General features: G+C 59.1%; 1 protein-coding gene across 1 annotated transcript in view; it reads left to right on the top strand.

The window, feature by feature from the left end:
• The window catches only part of LOC119109031 (mitogen-activated protein kinase kinase kinase 4), a 47,137-nt gene extending 26,139 nt beyond the window's left edge, over positions 1–20,998 (top strand). Inside the window, exons 26-31 of the mRNA XM_037232572.1 lie at positions 8,029–8,216; positions 10,458–10,626; positions 18,143–18,265; positions 18,852–18,958; positions 19,393–19,572; positions 20,141–20,998. Coding sequence (XP_037088467.1) covers positions 8,029–8,216; positions 10,458–10,626; positions 18,143–18,265; positions 18,852–18,958; positions 19,393–19,572; positions 20,141–20,221 — 848 coding nt within the window. The 3' untranslated portion in view covers positions 20,222–20,998. The remainder of the gene's footprint in view (positions 1–8,028; positions 8,217–10,457; positions 10,627–18,142; positions 18,266–18,851; positions 18,959–19,392; positions 19,573–20,140) is intronic.
• Positions 20,999–21,535: the final 537 nt, after the last annotated feature.

Here is a 21,535-nt window from a genome sequence, read left to right as displayed (position 1 = left end):
GCAGCACGGCCATCATGTCGGCCGGCATCGGCGGCGCGGCCGGGCCGGCGCCATACCCGCCGACTGGCACGGCCGCCGTCTGGTCGGTGTCCGGCTCCATCTCGAGCGCCAGCAGCCGCTGCCCGGGCAACAGGCCCGGGTAGTCGCCGTCGTCCGCCGCCGGCTGCGGCGCGCCGTGCGCCTCCATCGGCCTCAGGTCGTGGAAGTCCGCGCTGGCCACGGGCGCGCCCACTGGCAGGGCAGGCCCCATCGATGCTGGATCCACCGGCGACGGGGGCGGCGGCGGCGGCGGTGTCTCCGGCTCAGGGGACGGGCTGGGCGTCGCCACCGGACCGGGCTGCAGCGCTTGTGAGTCAGGGACCAGTGCCTGACCGGGGACCACCTGCTGGGAGACGCCTGGGACCAGCGCCGGTCCCGGCACCACGGGCCAGTTGGCGCCGACGAACGCCGGACCGGCGGTGGCGGCCGGAGAGCCGGGCACCAGCGCCGGTCCCGGCACCACCGGAGCTGGCTCCCACGCCGACGGCGCGGCCCCCTCCGCCGCCGTGTCCCCGGGCGCCGGCGGGCCCGGCTCGGACGCCGCTGCCGGCTCGCTGGTCGTCCCGCCGAATCCGGCTGGGAAGGAGCCGCTGGCCTGGTCGGCGCCGGCGGCCGGGTACGCCGTCAGCGCGCTGGCTAGCGGCAGCGGCTCCGGCTCTGACTCCTGCTGCGGCGGCGAGTCGTCGACCTGGAAGTGGCTCTGCGGCAGTGGTGACCGGGTGTTGTCATGGGTGACGCTGAAGACGAGGCCACTGCACACTGAATCTTCGGTACACGGAGAGAAGACGTTGCCGTGACGTTAATAGGTATGGCGGAGAGGTTGACGAACAGAAGCCAATGCCTTTCAGGAACGAGCACAAGCAAACGGTGAGCCAAACGTCATCACCCATCCGGCCTATCATCTAATTGTGACCGTCCGGCAGAAAGCTGGCTGAACCTAGCCTATAACATTCAGTACTGGCTCTGTCTGGCAATCTCCCGATGACGGAATGACATCTGCGCGATCTCTGCACGCGGACCACACGACGGCTCGGCAGCTCCGCCCCGACGGCCAGACGATAGCCCTCTCGGTGTGCGTGCGCAGGTGTCGCGCGCGCCGGCCCACCTGTTCCATCCAGCGCGTGATCTCGTCCCAGTTGAAGGGGGCGCCATCGTCCGGCTGCAGCACCAGCGTCAGCTCCGGGTACTCGGCGGCGGCGAGCGCGACCGCGGCCGCCAGCACCAGCCACCGCGCCAGCGCCATGACGCCGACTGAGCCGTCCGCCGCTCCGCCCGGACCGCCGCGCCGCGCTGGGATGCGCGGCCGGCGCCGCGCCTGGGCCGGCCGTCACGTGCGTGTGGCGCGGTCGGCTCTACGTTCGACATCGTCACGCTCACCTTCTCGGATTGCCGGGAAGGGCGCGTGACGGCCACTGGGCTCTGGGTCGGTGGGCTGGACTTTGGTGGCACTGCGGCATCGGAGTCGCCTCGGGGTTCTCGGTGTGCGCGGGAACAAGGGCGCGTGTGGAGGCAGCCGGAGATGAAGATAGAGCGACTCTGTTTTACGGAGTGATGCGGTCGATGGTACCGTATTATGCTGCTGGGGCAGATCTCTCTACACCCGCATTTCGGGCTGCTGGATCTGAGGACTTGCTGTGAGAGCGAGGACGGGGCATTCTGAGGATCCCATACAGGATTCGCGTTACGTGACAATTGTTATGGCAAATAGTCCGTGCTTTGCAGTAAATCGAACCCCGTTCTTTACAGCACATGTGTTCTGGGGCATGTAAGGTACACGTCCAAGTCTGCTGCCACGTTTCTCTCGCGTCTGAGGCGCACCAGATCTCCAAGTGGTAATTACAGGCCGCTTCTGTCCTTCTAGCGGGGGAAACGGAGCTTAACTGTGTGTCGGTTGCTCAGGGAATAGGTACACTTGCGCTGCCCTGCTTTGGTCTGTCATGAGACACTCTTCTCATGCTCTCGGTCACCTCTTAATTTTGATCTTTGGTTTAGATATTCAGCCACAAATGTCTGAAGAAAAAGAGGCGACTTTCCCCTGACAGTAAAAGGTTTGAAGGTCAGAATACTGTTAAATCGATTTATTGAACAGTTGGCGCCGTGGATGATGACGTCCTCATTGGGAGTCAAAGCAAAGGAATATGCATCACGCTCGGTCGTAGATCTTGATAAAGCAACATCATACCCATAACGCCGAATTTATTTGCTTACTTTTCGTGCGAGTCACGTCGTTTGTTCAATGGTAAATCCAGCCTTGTTTCTTTTGCGTTGTACATTGTAGCTGCATTATCGCAGCAGATGCGCTGCGTTGCCAAAGGGCGTGTGAGGCGCCCTTTTGGACGTATTTTGGCTCGGAATCAAATACTTGGTCGTGGTGACCAATGCTTTCAACTGCTGTGTAGTACGCACTGCTGTGATTCTAGTGCTACGAGTGCTGTTAACATTATGCAAATGTTTATTTATGTATATCAACGTTTACATGGTTAAGATTAAGTATGGTTTCAGTGTGTCTGGAGTTTCGCAGGAGTTTACCAGGCATATTTCATGCACTTATAGAACTGCACTGCCTGTTCGGAAGGAACTTCGTCTGGTGTCACTACTCTGGAACTATGTCCCAACACTGCTGCTGTCCTCTTTCGTGAATCGCTCAGAAACCAACGTAGCCTCAAAAGTCTCTGCCCTCCGCACCGCCACCGTGCGCAGTTGGTGTCCATCCTGGACGACACCGGGCCAGCCGGCGCCGACCATTTAGCGGCTGTATCGCGCGTGATGTCATCTCTCGCCAATCTGTCATGCGGCCCGCTCAGCCGGGCGGGCCCGGGATGCATGGTCACGACGCTGGCACTGTCCGCGTGCCGCGACGCAGAGGCGCGGATGGGGTGGCTCGCCCGCCACATGGCTGTCCGCGGTCGCCAGGGCACCAAGCGACGGAGCCTGGCTCTGGGCCGGCTTCTACCCCGGCTGCTCTGCTCCGAAACACAGCCATATTGGGATTGGTAGCCCCCGGGTGGGCTCGTGCTCTTAGCCGGGGGCCGCCACCTTTACTGTGCCTCCCTTAAAGGATAATTTTCCGTGGATGAGCGGCGTCGGCCGATGTTCCAGGGATGGCTTTGCGATCAGCGTTCTTGCAAAGATCTCCTTATCTTGTCTCGTCACGTATACGCAACTCGCGAGCGAGACGCGCTTCTGAAAGCCAGACGAGGAGTGGCGCTGCGGGTGGAAATCAACACTCGCTGCCAAATCAACACTGGCATTTGACAGATCACATGGATTCCAGAGCTGAGACGGACCGACCTCATGTTACGGGTCGTGACGGCCGCACGAGGCCACGGGGTCTTCAGCCGCGACCGGCTGCCAGCGCGGAGCGTGAGGATGGGATGCCGTGGACATCTGGGAGGCTGGCTGATCGCCGACACACGGCGTCCGCGGCGATCTCCTCGGCATGCGCGGGTCCGAGCGCCAGCTATGCTGGCTGGAAAGCCCCGGCAAAGGGTCTTCTTTGCCAGGCGAGGAGCGTTTTTGTCCGCGGCCGAGTGGTACTGGGTATTTTGCCGGTAGACCATCGGGGGCGCTTCGCTGTCGTCACCATGCACCGCCGCTGAGCTGTCCAACACGCCGCCCCCGGCGAGCGCCGCGAGATGCTGAAGGCCTCGCGACCCTGCCGCCTCCGAGCAGCAGCCCGGCCCTTCAAGGAGCTACCTCCACCACACGGCTCACGAGCCATCAGCCCGGAAGGTCCACAAGCTCGCTGGATCCCATCTTCCAGCGGGCTCTGGGAGAATCCCATCAGGCGATGAGCTTATTGAGCATTAGGCGTTGTCCGTGACTTCTACCAATCTTCAGAATTAGATGACTTGATGCTCGAGGTTTTGGTCGTCGGCCATTACTCCACCATTGATCGTTGGTGGTTTAAGCGCACGCCCCCGGGCGTGTTTGCATTTGACACCTCGCATAACTTCGCCGTACAATGGTCAGCACCTCTGCCGTCAGTGTTCTTTCTCTCTTTATTTTGCCAGATTAGTCATAACATCACTTCATTGCTATAGTAAGATTCTGTACAAATTAGGGCTTCCGAAATGACGGCCACAGTGTGTCAGCGTTTATGAATTGCCATCCGAGCCGTGTGCACCTGCTGACCCCTGGGTGACAGCCTGGTGTCGGCGTCATGTCATCGTTCGGCTCGTGGGTTGCCGTGCTCACCAAGTGGACGACAGCTTGCCAACAGTTTCAGCACTGAGCTCGTGAGCTGTCGCGACATGTCGCTTGATCCTGCTGATACCATGTCGGTATTTGGCGGCCGCTTGCTGGATTTATGACATCTGTACGTTCGGAAGTAGCAGTGACCCGTGCGAGAACTGCGATCCAAGTGGAGTTTGTTCCGGCGGCTGTCCCCGCTGGACGCGGGTGGTCTCGACCGAGCCAGACTTGCGACGTCAGACTACACAGACGAGCTGTCCCAATGGAGGGAGCCTGGCATCCCCGACTGTGTCACCAGCAGAGGCTGGCTCGGAGAACTCCAAGTCTGGGAAACCAGAGGTACGGGGTTCGATTCCCCTCGGTGCCCACCCTTCCTGCCAGGCAGGCGGCGCCACATAGCCCCAGCAGCTAAGTGCGTCGTAAAGCCCCAATGACGACGACGACGGACTCCAGGTCGTGAGCGGTGCGACGTGTCAGAATGGTACTTGCTCTTGTATCACTCTCGCGCGCGGCTTTGGGGTTTTAGAGTGATTAGATGGACCCGGGCGTGCACCTGCTGCCTTCTGTGTGATAGCCTGGCGTCAGTGCTGGCGTTCACGTCGTCGACGTCGCTCGTGTTTAGAGTCTGCTATGAGATCCAAGCATGAAGCTTACACCCTCTGTCATCGACAGGTAACAGTGTATCTCCGATGGAGTAATTGTTCGGACAACCTTCCTCGTCTGCTGTGTTAGTATGTATACATCGTTTCGGTCAGTAAGCCCTCCGGCCTACGGCGGGTGGGATTGAATCCTGTGAAGGACTGGATGATGTTTGGCTTTCAGCCGTGTACACGGCACAGTCAAAATTATCTTCTTGCGGTTGCTGGGCTTGGAAGCGGAATCTTCCAATGGTGAGTCCAGTACTCTACCAACTGAGCTAACCTGAAGGAAAGAAAGGAATGAACGAAGGTCCTTCCTGGTTAGCTCAGGTGGTAGAACACTGCACTCATAATTAGAAAATCCTGGTTCCAGTCTCAACAATGTCGAAGAGATTATTCGGACTGTGACGTGTACATGGCTGAAACCTGAACATCGTCCAGCCATTCCCAGAACTCAATAACGCCTGACATGGGCCGGAGTTATTAAGCCGAAACGTTGTGAGCATGCTAATAAACCAGACAAGGGCGATAGTCCGAACAATGATTCCATCCGTGATACCCGCGCCCCTTCCAATTTTCTTCCGTAAACCCCCTCGTGTCCCTTCCGCGGCATCGGCGAGTCCGTGGCGTCAGTTCACACATGCACCGACGCTGCCGTCTCAGTGTCGCCGGCCGCCGCCGCCGCCGCCGCCGTCGTCGTCACGGTCGGCACGTCCGCCGCGCGGCGCGCCGCCCAGACTCGACCCTTCCGCCGGGCGCCGCGCTCTGTTTACCGGTCGCTCCCCAGGGCACCGGTCGGCTGCCGGGCCGATACCGTATCGCGCGTCGGCCCGGCCGTGCAGCATTCCTGGCGACGGCGGCGGCGGCGGCGGCGGCGGCGGCGGAAGCGGCGGACATGCCGCCGCCGCCGCCACCACCGAACTTGCCGCGCATGGCCCGAGGTCACTGAGTTGCACGGCTCGCGCCGCGGCCGTGGCGGCGGCTCGCGCCCACGGTCGCGGTCCACCCGTCTCTCTGTCGTGTGGTCCACACCGCTTCTCCACTCTACGAGGTGAACCTTCGGGATTGATGTGCCTACACGATGCGTGATTGTTAACGCGCCTGACTGGAAACCTCACTTCCTTCGCTGCGCAGGAAGCAATCCAGTTTCTATTTGCCCGGAAATAACTCTGCAATGGAAAATCGTCTCTGTATCCGAATACGCACCAGTTTAACGTACCGGATGATCCAATTGATGCCGGTAGACGCCCGCTACGTGCCGGCGTATCTGAGCAGACCAACAAGCACTTGATTGCGACGGCCAGACCCTGGGCGCTGCTGAACCGGCTTGGATGGCCCCATCGCCGTCGGCACGATGGCGCAGCCCTCACGCCAGCTTTACAACGGCCGAGGACAGCAGCGACAGCCGAGGGGGGCCTCCGGCGGCGCCGGCGCCCCCCGCCGGGCCCGGCACGCGGCCAGATAGCGCTGTATACGCGGCCGACGGCGCCCGCCACTCCGTCGCCGCCGGCGTCGCGCGTCCACGCCCGCCGCCTCGCAGCGTGCCGGGCGTCATGTCGCGGCCGTCACGTCACGTCACGCCGCGTCACGTGAGCCACAGGCGCGGCGGGCGCGAGCTGAGGCGCCGGCGCCGTGCAGCGGCGAGCCGGGCGGCTGCCTAGTGCGCCGGGTCGCGGCGGCGTGGCGTGGGTGTCGGCGGGGGTGGCCGTTGTTCGTTGACAGATGGGGTTGTCAACTTACGGCGTGATCGAGGCGGTGACTACCCCTGGAGGCCCAGGCGGCGCATTTCGAATGTTGTTGCGATTTTGATGGGACCGCGTGGTGACCGGGGATGGTGGACACGTGCCGTCGCGAGTATTTATTTTTGGCCGTGGTTGTGATGGATTGGCCTATTTCTGCTGCCGTGAATCATTTGGCTCCTGTTGGTCACCAGTTTGGCTCCACGACCGGCCACCTCTCGCTAGACGATTTATTAAGGGGCATCGACCTAGGTGTGCTCGTCACAGCTACTCTCAGCTGACCAGAAAACAACACATATTTGGTGCTCGAGCAGCGGAGATGGGTTAAATTTTCGTTGATGAATACATTCCAGTCAGTAGGCTGTCCGTATGATAAGTGCTGCAGTTTCGGTCCTTGAACCTTCTAGAGAATGTTAATTCTGCTCCACAGTGCAATTCTTTCTGAAATCCTTGGCAAGCATTGTGGGTGAATTGAAAGAGCTTGTTGATAGCACGTATTCGCGCATTATCTATTCTGTTATGTCGTCTGCAAAAGGTTTTGTTCTAAGGGTCCCCCAGACTTCATGAGCCTTACCTTCGCGTGATGGTCAGGATGTAGGAGCGGGAGGTGTCTCTGGTCGTCAAGTCTTCCGCCATCCATGCGCTGCGCCCCGACTGTTTCAAAGCCTTTGACTTTACTACAGAATTACTCGAGACCCTCTTTGGCACTGAGTGGATGCGAGAGTAGCCGCGAGCTCGGTCTACCGGTTATCAGTCGTCGGATGCCTGATTGGACGAGAGTAACCCTTTTTATAAATGCAAGACGTGGGGATGGTAAATAAACTGTCAACCATAAGTCATGCATTTGGGTCCCCAGATTGAGTGCCTGTTTGGTATTTCGGTGGCAACAAAATTACCTGTCAGCTGCTCCGTTAAAGATGAAAACGATCGAAAATATCCAGTGTGGATGTTCCCAACGGAAGCAAGATTACAAACCGGCCTGAATTGCAACGCAAGAACAGAAAAGCTTCAGCCAAACCGGGATCCAGTCCCCATGTTTTAAAAAATATATATATTGGAAATGCATACGCAGTCATCATCAAAAAAACGTCTGCCATCAGGATTCTGCAGCCAAGCAATTCAGATCTTTCCGTCGTTGTTGGGTGGTGAATGACAGCAGCTTTGGCTCGCTGATGCGGAAATCGATTTACTGCGTCTATTCGTTGTTTCTTAATTGCCATCTTTCTTACCTATTTTAGGCCCTCCCTGATAGCCCGTAAAGACTTAACCGCGGTGCCATGATCCCGAACGGCGCATGGTATTACGTGTCACAGCCGGGCCGTGTCGTCCCGTGCCGTCCCGTGTCATGTCGTGCTGCGGCGCCAGGCCGTCCCGTGTGCGGATCGCGCCACTCGCCCGGTCCGCCCGTCCCCCGGCAGGCCAGGGTCGCTTCGGACGCGTGTACACGGCCGTCAACAACAAGACCGGCGACCTGATGGCCATGAAGGAGATCCACCTGCAGCCCAACGACCACAAGACGATCCGCTCCGTGGCTGAGGAGCTCAAGATCCTCGAGGGCATCAACCACAAGCACCTCGTCAAATACTACGGCGTTGAAATTCACAGGGTCAGTGAAAGCCGCCAGAGACGTTCTGCGGTACCGGCCGCTTCGAGCGTGGTCACGAATGTCTGTATGCTGAGCTAGAGCAACGTTGTGTTTGCCACAGTTGTACAATTCTGCTACGATGGGCGTGCCTGCCGCGTGCCTGCGACGTCATCAGTGACTCGTTTGTCTTTGTGAGTGCTTTAATTGGATTAGGGGAGTAGACACACGGGGTGCGTGGGCGAAGTCCAGTCGTCCACTGGCTCGTTTCACATCATGCTGCATGCATGCCGAGGAACGAATTAGTACGCCGAGGAACGAATTAGTATGCCGAGGAGCGGATTAGTATGCCAAAGGGCGGATTAGTATAACGAGGAGTACATTAATATGACGAGTAGCGGATCAGTGTGCCGAGGAGTAGATTAGTATGCAGAGGAGCAGATAAGTATAACGAGGAGTAGATTAGTATGACGATAAGCGGATCAGTATGCCGAGGAGTAGATTAGTATAACGAGGAGTATATAAGTATGACGAGGAGCGGATCAGTATGCCGAGGAGCGGATTAGTATGTCAAGGAGCGGTTTAGTATAACGAGGAACAAATCAGTATGCCGAGGAGCGGATTAGTGTGCCGAGGAGCGGATTAGTGTGCCGAGGAGCTGATCAGTATGCCGAGGAGCGGATCAGTATGCCGAGGAGCGGATTAGTATGCCGAGGAGCGGATTAGTGTGCCGAGGGGCGGATCAGTATGCCGAGGAGCGGATTAGGATGTCAAGGAGCGGATTAGTGTAACGAGGAGTAGATTAGCATGACGAGGGGCGGATCAGTATGGCGAGGAGCGGATTAGTATGCCGAGGAGCGGATTAGTATGCACAGGAGTAGATTAGTATAACGAGGAGCGGATCATTATGCCGATGAGCGGATTAGTATGCCGAGGTGCGGATTAGTATGCCGTGGGCGTCGCCGGCCCGCTTAAGGCCTCCGGCTGGCTGGCGGCCTTGGCGTATCGTGTGCATGCTGATCTGGTCCATGTGTTGATGTCAGCTGATTACGACGCCAGAACGCGAGCACCACACATGTAAGTTTGGTGTCCCGCGTCCGGTGTGTCATGTGAACGGACATGTGAACGGGACACCGCGTTTGGTGTCCCGTTTACATGTCCGTCTCGCGTGTCCGGAGCCGCCGCTGAACAGTGCCGCGTGCCGGTGGGCGGCGCGGCCAGCGTCGTCGACGGCACCGCTCCAGCTGCGGCCCCGGTGGACCTCGCGATGTGGCTCCCGGGAGAATGGGCGGGCTGAGCCGAGCCGAGGCGGCGAGGCGGCGGCCGGAAGCCGAGCCCTGCTCGGGATCGGTGCCGGCTGCTGGCCGGCGCTGACCGCTCGCTCCGGGCGCCGGACCTGCACCGGCGGCCCGTGTTTATGGCGCACTATCGATCTAATGAGGACCACACAGCGCCGTTTACGCTGGCAGCCCCGGGCCCACATATACAGGTGTTTCCTGTCGCCGCGCTCCTGGCGTGGTTTATTTCCGAAACACTTTAAATGGGGTTGAAAGCTTGGCGCCTCTCGTTAGTGGGCAGCCACTCAGCCAAGGATGCTGTGTTATATGCTGATATGTCGTCTGCAGTTTGTTTATATTGGATGGGGAATGATGAGAAGGCTGTTAGCCTTGCGCTGGGCTTGGAATACTGTGATGATATCTCATGTCGGTCTGGACGCTTAATGATGGCATTGGTACCCAGGTCATTTGTGGCGCCTATCTGCATATAATAAGTAATCGGCGACATCAGGACCTACGCGGGCCATCCCCTTTTGCCACAATTCGAAGAAGCATCTAAACAATACTATCCATTATTATCCCCAGCGTGATGCCGGACGTCATCACGTTGGTGCGTATGCCAGCCATCCGTTCGTGGCATGCCATGAATCACCGGCCGTGCGCATCCAGACGCTCTCTCTGTTCTTCAACAGTTGAAGAACGGTCGAGGCTCGCCTGACCCGCGCTGCTGTCAGAGGAGAGGAGGGCATCTCCGCTGGCGCGCCGGCCGGCCAGCCGCCAGACAGCTGCGGCGCGGGCTGTGTGGGTGGGGCGCATCGCCGGAGTGGAGCGTGTCGTGTTCGGCCAGCCGGGGGTGACGTGTGCGTGGGTCGGGCATGGCTGGCCCCCCGCCGGCCCGGAGACGCTCGGCAGTCACCCCGCCAGCTGGCGGGCGCCGGCGACCGTCGCCGGACAGGCGTGTTTATCAACACCGCCCGCCTGCTGACAGGAGGAGATGTTCATCTTCATGGAGTTTTGCGGCGAGGGCACGCTGGAGAGCCTGTCGGCCTCGGTGGAGTCCGGACTGCCAGAGCACCTGATCCGACGCTACACCAAGCAGCTGCTGTCGGCCGTCAGCTGCCTCCACTCCCACCACATCATCCACCGCGACATCAAGGGTCAGTGTCCACCCCCACCACATCATCCACCCCGACACCAAGGGTCAGTGTCCACTCCCACCACATCATCCACCGCGACATCAAGGGTCAGTGTCTACTCTCGTCACACCGTCCACCGCGACATCAAGGGTCAGTGTCCACTCCCACCACATCATCCACCACGACATCAAGGGTCAGTGTCCACTCCGGTCACACCGTCCACCGCAACATCAAGGGTCAGTGTCCACTCCCACCACATCATCCACCGCGACACCAAGGGTCAGTGTCCACTCCCACCACATCATCCACCGCGACATCAAGGGTCAGTGTCCACTCCCACCACATCATCCACCGCGACATCTAGGGTCAGTGTCCACTCCCACCACATCATCCACCGCGACACCAAGGGTCAGTGTCCACTCCCACCACATCATCCACCGCGACATCAAGGGTCAGTGTCCACTCCCACTACATCATCCACCGCGACATCAAGGGTAAGTGTCCATTCCCACCACATCATCCATCGCGACATCAAGGGTCAGTGTCCACTCCAGTCACACCGTCCACCCCGACATCAAGGGTCAGTGTCCACTCCCACCACATCATCCACCGCGACACCAAGGGTCAGTGTCCACTCTCGTCACACCGTCCACCGCGACATCAAGGGTCAGTGTCCACTCTCGTCACACCGTCCACCGCGACATCAAGGGTCAGTGTCCACTCCCACCACATCATCCACCGCGACATCAAGGGTCAGTGTCCACTCCGGTCACACCGTCCACCCCGACATCAAGGGTCAGTGTCCACTCCCACCACATCATCCACCGCGACACCAAGGGTCAGTGTCCACTCTCGTCACACCGTCCACCGCGACATCAAGGGTCAGTGTCCACTCCCACCATATCATCCACCACGACACCAAGGGTCAGTGTCCACTCCCACCACATCATCCACCGCGACATCAAGGGTCAGTGTCCACTCCCACCACATCATCCACCGCGACACCAAGGGTCAGTGTCCACCCCCGTTACATTGTCCACGGCGACATCAAGGGTCAGTCCACTCCCACCACATCATCCACCGCGGTATCGAGGGTCAGTGTCCACTCTCGTCAAATCGTCCACCGCGACATCAAGGGTCAGTGTCCACTCCCACCACATCATCCACCGCGACATCAAGGGTCAGTGTCCACTCTCGTCACACCTTTCACCGCGACATCGGGGTCATTGTACGCCAGGGTGTCTCGAAATCACACCCTTTCGAAGGAGTATGGGTGCTCAGTGCTTGTCTAGTTCTTCGGTTCAGGGCGAGTTCAGTAGTGCCATTTCATCAACGTTCATGTATGTTTGAGGGGTGCGCAAAAAGCTCAGAGTTCGTAAGTATAAACAAATGTTTGCCCATATGGGGCCTGGGGGCGCTGCAAAAAGGACATTAACGTCGACATGGACGTTTTTTTCTAAAAATCTTCGAACAGAGGATAGAGGGGTAAAAATATCTAAAGTCACTGACCTCTCTGTGTGACCTCGACCAACAGAAAATCCTCTGTGTGACCTCGACCAACAGAAAATGAAATGGCAAGCCAAGGTAACTAAAACTATGTGTGCCAGACAAACTTTAGCGTTGCATCGTTACTCCGTTAAATGCTTGTTATGAACACAAGCTGTATGTCGCCACGCATCGAACTGTGTCCGGCGCTTGCTTATCAGAACTGGTGACCTTTTAGCGGTGGGCTTCCGCATCCTGCAGAAGCTACTGCAGCTGATCCTGGTCACCGGCTACGGTGCCTGCGATCTCAATCTCAGTCATTGGCACACATTTCTCAGCAACGGCACTAGAAACCGTTGTGCGTCGCCCAAAATCACTGTGAAGCGAACGACGGTCGTTCGCTTCCCGTTGGTCAATTTAGCCACCGGCTAACATCGGCTAACACCAGCTTACTCACCGACTAACATCGATCTGAATAAGCTGGAATACCAGCCAAGGGGATTCATCTACCATATCTGGCAATCGAGTGTTCCAGTTGACCAGTGGCGCAACGTCCTCAAAATAATTCGGCACTGGTGAATGGCAATAGCGTCGGTCACACGTCGTTGACGGTCGGTCGTCGGTGGCCAGACAACAGCGTCGAAGCCATGGCTACCTTTTTATTATCGCGGTCACCACCCGAAACCAGGCAGAACTCCAAAAGGTCACGTGGTGACACATGGCAGCCGACGGTGCTCCTACCACGGGACTGTTAACCGCCCGGTAGTGCGCAGGGCTTGGTACAGCTTCAGCTCCGCCCTAAAGGCATCAGCAGACGGTGCTCCTACCACGGGACTGTTTACCGTCTGGTAGTGCACAGGGCTTGGTACAGCTTCAGGTCTGCCTTAAGGGCATCAGCGGACGGTGTACCCGCATGACTGTCTGCAACCGGTGCCGGCTGACGCCCCTAGGAGTGACTTGAAACCTAACCAGGACCTGCTGCACCACCGCCCGGTTGACAGGCCCGCGGCCTGAGCAGCGTTGGCCGGGTTGCGTCTCCATTTGAGGCTCGGAACGGTAGTTCTGTCTGATTCCGGGTGACATCAGCGATAATGAAGAAAGCAGCCGTAGCTTTGACGCTGTCGTCCACACCGATGATGAATGCGTTTGAAAATGCTACACCACTCACCAACTCGAGAGCAAGCGTTGTTGGAGTTGGGAGATGAGTTCTCTTGGCTAATTTTCCAACTTATTCATAACAGTATGGGGCGGTGGCTAAGCAAGCCAACCGCTGCATTGTAAACCGACCACGGCTACCCGTTTTATCATGCTTTTGACCGGTGGCCAAACGTTATAAAAGATTTACCAGAGAGATATGCAAATGATTGAGAACTTCATAGCCATTTTAGCTGGTGACAGGGATCATTTGCAGTGACTTCTGCAAGAGGTGAGAGTCCGCCGGTGGAAGATGAGCACATTTCAAAACTGTGCACCGGACACACTTTGAAGTGTACCGATGTACACTCTGTGTTTATTGCGTTCATTCTACTGAGTAACGATGTAACATAAAGATCTGCTTGGCACGTGCAATACTATTTCATATAGCTTGACATTTTCTGTTCTGTTCGTCGAGGTCGAACAGGGAACTGAACGGCTAAAGTCATGAAAGATGTTAAAAAGGGATCATATCTGCCCCTACACGCACCCACGCACGCACGCACGCACGCACGCACACGCACGCACACGCACACGCACACGCACACGCACACGCACACGCACACGCACACGCACACGCACACGCACACGCACACGCACACGCACACGCACACGCACACCACACACACACACACACACACACACACACACACACACACACACACACACACACACACACACACACACACACACACACACACACACACACACACACACACACACACCATCGAGCCATTATGATCGCAAAGATTTGTTTCATGCCCATTTCGACGCAGCTTGAAATATTTCCGGTTTTAAGCATTGCTGCTTCCCCCTTCACATATTCCCTTTGGCAGAAGTGACCCACCAACTGGATGCTTATGTCTGGCTGGTCCCCTTAAAGCGAAAATAGTTGAGAACTGTTGAACTTTAAGCCCTCTGCACGCATCCCTACACATGCATGAATTTCAACAAAAATCGCACCAATGAACTCGCCTGGAAGCTGAGAACCAGACAAGCCCTGAGCACGTAGTTTTCCAAGAAGTGTTATTCTAGTACACTCTAGTGTACACTCCCGTCACACCATCCACCACAGCAGCAGGGTCATTGTTCATCTCCATCGCACTACTTTCTACCGCTCTCACCATATACGCAATGCATTGATATCAAGATAGTAACACCCGCCATACGAATGGGCGGTCATAGATGTAGGGCGTTATTTGCGGCTGTGCCCGCCAGCACATTAGTACACACGGGAAATTTATTAATCACCAATCAGTTGAACCATTAGCATGCTAAGTATCGAATGTTGCGATGCACCTCAAGCCACCAGAAAGATAGATGACGGTGTTTCCGAAATATTTTCTCGCTCGCTGTTATTAAAGTTTTCTACCGTTCATATGTGTCTGGGCGTAAGATGTCTTTGTAGCATTTGGCGTTCTTTTGCAATAGCTGATGATCTGTAGCATGCACTTAGAATGTCCTCTCCGTCGCCATTACTTAGCGACGAATCATCGACTGCCTGCCAGCGACCGCCGGTGTTATCGATGTTCTGCTGTTGCCGGGTCACTTCTCGATGCAGAGCATTCGCAGGAGACGTGTTTACCTCCAGAGTCGAGTTACGGTGAAGGCTAAACCGAGGTCGACCCGTGTTCGCCCCTGTTCCGACGGAGACACTCTGAGGCCCGGCATGTGGTCGCCTCTGTTCCGATGGAGACACTCCGAGGCCCGGCACGTGGCCGCCCCTGTTCCGACGGAGACACTCTGAGGCCCGGCACGTGGTCGCCTCTGTTCCGATGGAGACACCCGAGGCCCGGCCCGTGCTCGCCCTGTTCCGACCGACGGAGACACCCCGAGGCCCGGCACGTGGTCGCCCCTGCTCCGATGGAGATACCCCGAGGCCCGACACGTGGTCGCCCCTGTTCCGATGGAGACGCTCCGAGGCCCGGCACGTGGTCGCCCCCTGTTCCGACGGAGACACCCCGAGGCGCGGCACGTGGTCGCCTCTGGCCGGTTGGCGTGCCCTGCTGTGGGGTGGAGGCCCCGTGCCCGGGCGGCGGCGTGCCGTGTTGCGGCCGATGTCAGTCGTGGCCTGCCGCCGACCTCCGCTGACCCGGCCTTATTGTGACGCCGGGCTGATGCACGGGCTGCCGGCGGCGGCCGCGAGCTCACGCGCCAGCGCCGGCGCCCCCGACCGACACACGCCGCCGCCGCGCCGGCCGCATATAGCGCACCCGGCCGCCGCCACTTGGCGGCTATTTCCGGGCCGCGTCGCCACTGGTATGCCGGCAAAGAAATTGGGCTTCAACAGATCTGTGAGCGATGCCGGGGCCGCGCCGATGGCCCGGCTAATAGCGGCCGGCCGTCCATCATGGACGGCGTGGCGGCGGACGCGACGCCCACCGTCGGGCACGTGCGGACCGCCGGCCGCCGGCCGCCGGCGCCGCCCACCACCGCAGGTCACGTGACGCCCGGCGGCCGGGCTCCGCCGCGCTGCCGTAGGCGGCCGGGCCGCGGCAGGGCGGCCGAAGTGGAGCCTCTTGCACATGCCAGGCGACTCGGAGAGTGTGAAGTCATCGGGAGGTTTCTACGCGGTGACCTCGTGCACGCAAGCGTGCAAGGTCGCTCGAACGGGCCCGCTGACAAGCGGCGACCCGTCTCGCTGAACCCGTCGGCCCGGCATTGACCGAGGACCTTTGCGGAGGCGCCGCGCGCATGGCTGGCGCTGATTGACACGTGCTTGGGTGACGGAGTCCCCGAGAGCTCGGCTGACGTGTGTGACGCGCTACAACGCGGTCCGGGCGCGACACCGCAGCACGCTGCCAACCGTGGAGGTTGCGGCGCCGTCGCCGACGGTCCCCTGGGATCGACGTTTACTAATCCTTCCGCGATCGCGCTTAGTGCTTGGCAGGGGCGCTGCTCCGGAACCAGTGCACGCTGTGTGATGCGTTACAGACATTCCTCGCCCTCCTCTGCACGACTCTGTTCAATGGCAAAAATGTCGTTGAGCAGCCATGTTTATGCAGTTTCCCCTGTCGTAAACCTCCCATGTGTTTGCTCAGCTTCTGAATGTTGTGCTTATAAACCATCTTGCATGTTGAAGCGGGCAATAATCACCACCCTGTGCTCGCTGTACCGCGGGCGTTTTTGCGGGAAGAACAGCCACCGAGTGATCTCGGTGCTCTGGCCAATGTATGACGCCTCTGGGAGCCGCCTCCTCCACCCCTGTCGCCCGCCGGCGGTCACATCCGCCTCACCCGGCCTGGTAACCGGCCGCCGCGTTGTGGGCGTTTTTCTGCGCGATAAGTCAGCGCCGGCTTCATCACTCGAGCGGGCCAGCCGTCGCTGTTTACACAAGCGCGCTATGTGTCGGCGAGCGGAATGAGCGATGCCTGTTTGGCCGGCCGTTTTCGGGCCAAAGTAGCGGCGCTGCGATGGCCGGTGAGTCAGCGCGCCCGTTCGGCGACAGGTCGGGCCGGCGCCACGGGCTGAATTCCTCGGCCTGGTCAGCCGTCTCGCCTGATGGGTGCGACGACAGCTGCGCCACTCCCGCCCCCTGGCGCCCCCCCCCCCCCCCCTGGTCGGTCGTCTCGATTGATGGGTGCGATGACAGCTGCGCCACTCCCGCCCCCTGCGCCCCCCCCCCCCCCCTGGTCGCCCGTCTCGCCTGATGGGTGCGACGATATCTGCGCTTCTCCCGCCTGCTGGCTCCCCCCCCTCACTCCCGTCCCCTGACACCCCCCCCCCCCTCCCGCGACGACAGCTGCGCCACTCCCGCCCCCTGGCGCCCCCCCCGCGACGACAGCTGCGCCCCCCCCCCCCTGGTCGGCGGTCTCTCCTGATGGGTGCGGCGACAGCTGCGCCACTCCCGCCCCCTGGCGCCCCCCCCCCCCCTCGCGCTCCGCGCGCGAGCCCCGGCCCTCGTCAGCGAGTCGGCGGCCCGGCAGTGAGATTGCGGTGTGTTCTGCTCGTGGTACTCAGTGCTCGGCGGTCGGCGGTATGTTTCGCGGCTCGGCGGCTGGCTTAGAGTGCCCTTGGCTGGCACTTTACAGCCCGGACGCGAAGGCCGCGTGCGGTGGCGGCGGAGGTCGTAATAAAACGTGAATGATGTCCCAATGCGTTCTCACCTCCGAAGCTGTTGGCTTCTGGTAGATATTAATGAAGATGTTTGGTGCGGGCATGTGGCTGTGGATTACTCATCTGCAGTGTGTTGGAGGCGCTACAGTGGCCCTGACGGATCACGGCCGGATGCTCATCATTCGTCATGTGTCGCTGGAGTGTTAATGACTCGCTGGGATTTGCCGGCTACAACAAATTGCTGGCATTGTAAGGAATGTTTTTTACACCGTGACGAGTGGCAGTTGCAATGAGGTCATCGCAACGTAAACTTGTCTGTGCCTATAATTTGCATGTTACGTAATACGATGTTCGGGTTACTCCGATGCTTTGTTTATCGAACCCTTTTTTGCGTCGGTTGTAGCCTGCTAATGCACGCCATTTGTGTCCACCAGCTAACAGCCTCCTTTGAAGCATTTGTTTCTGAAGCACGGCAGAGTCAAAGCCTTGGGGTCGACATTGGGGGTTTATGAAACACTGTTAGCTGCATGTCTGCAGTTGACATGTGGCCCCGACAGTGTAAGGCCGCGCAGCTGGTGCAAAATCTGAGGTGATGCAAATAATGTCCTAGGGTATTTCTCATCTTCCAAATATCTCGTCCACCTTGCATGCCGTTCGGCCGGCGGACCCAGATTCTGACGGAGGCCATCGGAGCGGGCGCCACCCCGCCTGCGTCGCCGCCGGGGCAGCTCTGCCTTCTGCCCGTCCGACCCCAGGTCCAGCTTCGCCCCCGTCCCGGCTGACCGTGGCCCGCCTTCCGCAGGCGCCAACGTGTTTCTGACGGACGAGTGCCGTCGCCTGAAGCTGGGCGACTTCGGCTGCTCAGTGAAGATCGTGGCGCACACCACCATGCAAGGCGAGGTCAAGGGCCTGGTCGGCACGCCCGGTACGTGCGCCGGCGCCGGCCGGGAGGTGGACCGCCACGGCCGGGTACACCCCGTGTGCTGTCTGTCCCATCCCTGGCGCGTGGGTGGGACTCAGATTGCTGTTTAGTTTCGATTCATCGGAATCAATGCAGGGCCCGGTGTACGAGACGAGGGGTTGATTCTGATTCCTACTGTCTGGCTGGGGGGGGGGGGGGGGGAGGAGGGGGAGAAACACAATTTTAAGGGTACTCCGATTCTGTTTACAAAGTCGTGGTTTGATCTCGGATTAGTTTTGAATGTGCTGAATTCGGATGATGGTAATCTCCAAGACAACGTGGCCTTAAGGTTACCCGCAAGTCTACGCGGGATAAGGGAATGTTCAATGAACTAGTTAGTGTTGAAATTAGACTATATGGTGTTTCATTATCTACCAGCGTAAGTCTAGCGCGCCGCGAACGGTGGTACCGAGAGAAGACGGCTGCACCAGTCGTCTCGCCCCCTGTCTGGGTCCGTGTTCAGTAACTGTCAGCCCGTGCCGGCGGCTGTGTTCGCGGCCAGCCGCAGGACGGCTGCACCGGTGACGCGTGCACGGGCCGGCTGTTGCAGCGTTCATGGCGCCCGAGGTGTACACCCGCTCGAGCGGCGAGGGCCAGGGCCGCGCCGCCGACATCTGGTCCCTGGCCTGCTGCGTCGTCGAGATGGCCACGGGGAAGGTGAGTGCCGGGGCGCGCGGTGTGCTGGTCCAGCGTCTCTGATGTCGCGCCGGGTGCCTCTAGACCTGTCGGAACAGCGCAGTGTCTGCCGCACGTTTGAGGTGCCGCTGGGTCGGGCGCGACGCTCTCTGTGCAGTGTTTCACGTTCGCTGGCCGTATGAGTCGATCAGGTGCAAAGGGAGTGTGTTGACTGAAATAGACAGAGCTTGTTCGTTGTTGGGTACTCCGGGTCCGCGGCAGAGCAGGGTTTGACGCGCCCGTCGGATGAGTCGTTATGCTGTCACTGCGCGCCGGTTTCCTCGGTCGTCTCGCTGAGGCGCTGAGCTGGACAGCACAGCCGAGCCTGAGTCGGCGTGGACAGTATCCGGGCCTGCCAGGGCGGTCGGCTGAGCTGCCGGCCCGCCCCGCCGTGCTGACGAGTCCACCGTCCACAGCGGCCGTTCCCTGAGCTGGAGGACACGTACCAGATCATGTTCCGCGTGGGCATGGGCGGCTCGCCGTCCCTGCCCGACAAGCTCTCGGAGGAGGGCCGTCAGTTCCTGGAGCTCTGCTTCGTGCACGACCCCAAGAAGCGCGCGCAGGCCCACCGGCTGGAAGACCACCCGTTCGTGAAGGTGAGCTCCTGCAGTTGTCCAGCGACACCCAGCTCCCCATGTATCAAGGTGTGGTGGAGACATCCGGCGGTTATCAGATCGTTCCTGCTTGTCGGTTGACAACACATGCAGTGACGGTTTGTTTCTGCACTAATGGCCAGTTGTTGGTGGAACTGTGAACTCACGGGTGGCCAGGCTGGTCACGGACCGTGCTCGAGGTTAAGGAGGCCGTGCGTTGCTAGACCTTCGTGATCACTCAAGGCTGATGGGGCATGCGCTTTGCACTATCGGTCAGTCCCATGGCGCCGCGCCTTCTGTGCTCCCATCGCCCCACCGCATACGATTTGGCGTGATGTTGGCCTAGCGTCCTTCCCACTACGGGGATGTTACAGCACTGCTGTACGCCGTGTCACCCCCGCCCCCTCCTTCTGTAGACTTTAACCCTCTGTAATTTGTGGGTTTTCTGCCAGTCATCTTCCTTTATCCGATCATTATGCGTATTGGCAGACGCGAGAAAAGCCTTCAAGCGTTGTCAAAGCGTCCGCGTTTCAAGCACAAACAAGATGCAACACGCCTCCTTGCGCCACAGGTGGAGTCGGACGGCGACGAGTACCTGAGCTCGCTGCCGCAGTCACTCATGTCCGGCTTCGTGCGGCCCGGCGTCACGTGATGTCGGCCCGGCCGGCTCCTCGGCGGCGGAGGTGGCCAGGTGGCGCGTCCGGCCAGTGGCGGCTGACGGGCGCATGGTGGGCGCACGCGCCGGCAGCTCACGCGTCGGCTGCTGGCGCAACCGTTGCGCAGACGGCGTCCGCGTTTGGGTGGCGCGTGTTTACTCAGTAGTGGGCACCCGCGCTGGGCGGGTCAGCTCGAGTGGCCAGTGTGGGTGATGCTGACATGGAGGCGGGCTCGGTGGGGCGCGGCTAGTTGTCCATTTTACCTCTGTGACGTCACGTCACCTCTGTGACGTGTGCAGTCCACCTTTGTTATCCCTATATTGTTTATCAGGTCCGGCGTGGCGCATGCCCGGGGTTATGAGGGTATCGACTAGTCCGCGCCCTCGGGAAGTGCGCGCTACTTGGCAGTCGGCCGTCGGCCACTGCACGGCGGGCATCAGCCAGTGGACGCGCATCAAGCTGACGGCTGTGACGGAGGCGTCGTTGTAGCTTCTGACGTGCAGCATCGCGGCGATGCCGTGTGTTTTACGCAATAGTCACCCGCGGATGAGGACCGAGTGTAGCGAACCCCACGCGAGTGTGATCGGGTTTTACGTATCCTGCGATGTCGTCCCGGCGTCCGCGCCCGCCTGCCCACAGCGTTTGGATTGTTATAGCCGTCGTTGTCAGTGTGTCGGCCTGCTGGTATGGAACTCCGGCTATTGCCGCGCCCGTGCGTGCCGATGCACTCGGGGGGTGGCACGGAAGTGGTCCACCAATACATATATACCTACACCACCGTCGGCTGTGTGTTCGGCTCAGGCCCGCGTGTGGCCGGCGCTGACGCCCGCTCCGCCGCTTTTGGCGGAGGGGTGGCGACATATCGACCACGCGCTAAGGCACGGGAGGCTTCATGCCCTCCGGGTATTGAACACGCGGGATGGGATTAGGGACTGTGAGCTGTCAGTTGTGACGAATGGTCTGCCAAGGGAAAGCTATGTCTGAATGCTTCCACCTGCGTCCATGCTGCGCCAAAAATAAGACAGTTAATTTCTTTTCGGAGCCGATTTGTGAAAGGTGCTTTCAAGTTAAGTCAAGGTGGAACTCGAGCATATTTTTGAAAAGTACAACATTGAAAACCACTTAGCAGAACACATCATAACTAATTTCGGTGTGAGAATCCTGTGGACGTGAGAAAACGGGAAACTTCTTTTGTGATCAACTGCTGCTGTTTGAGTGAAGGGGCAGTACCATTCATTAACAAACATGACGTTTCTCAAAGAAAATGGCTGTGTGTGCCCAAAAGTTGCTGGACAGTGCATTCAGGGTTG

Source organism: Pollicipes pollicipes, unplaced genomic scaffold (assembly GCF_011947565.3).
Source record: "Pollicipes pollicipes isolate AB1234 unplaced genomic scaffold, Ppol_2.1 Scaffold_7223;HRSCAF=8565_pilon_pilon_pilon, whole genome shotgun sequence".
Lineage (NCBI taxonomy): Eukaryota > Metazoa > Arthropoda > Thecostraca > Pollicipedomorpha > Pollicipedidae > Pollicipes > Pollicipes pollicipes.
The sequence above is the reverse complement of the archived record's forward strand: the minus strand, read 5'-3'. Positions and strand labels throughout refer to the sequence as shown.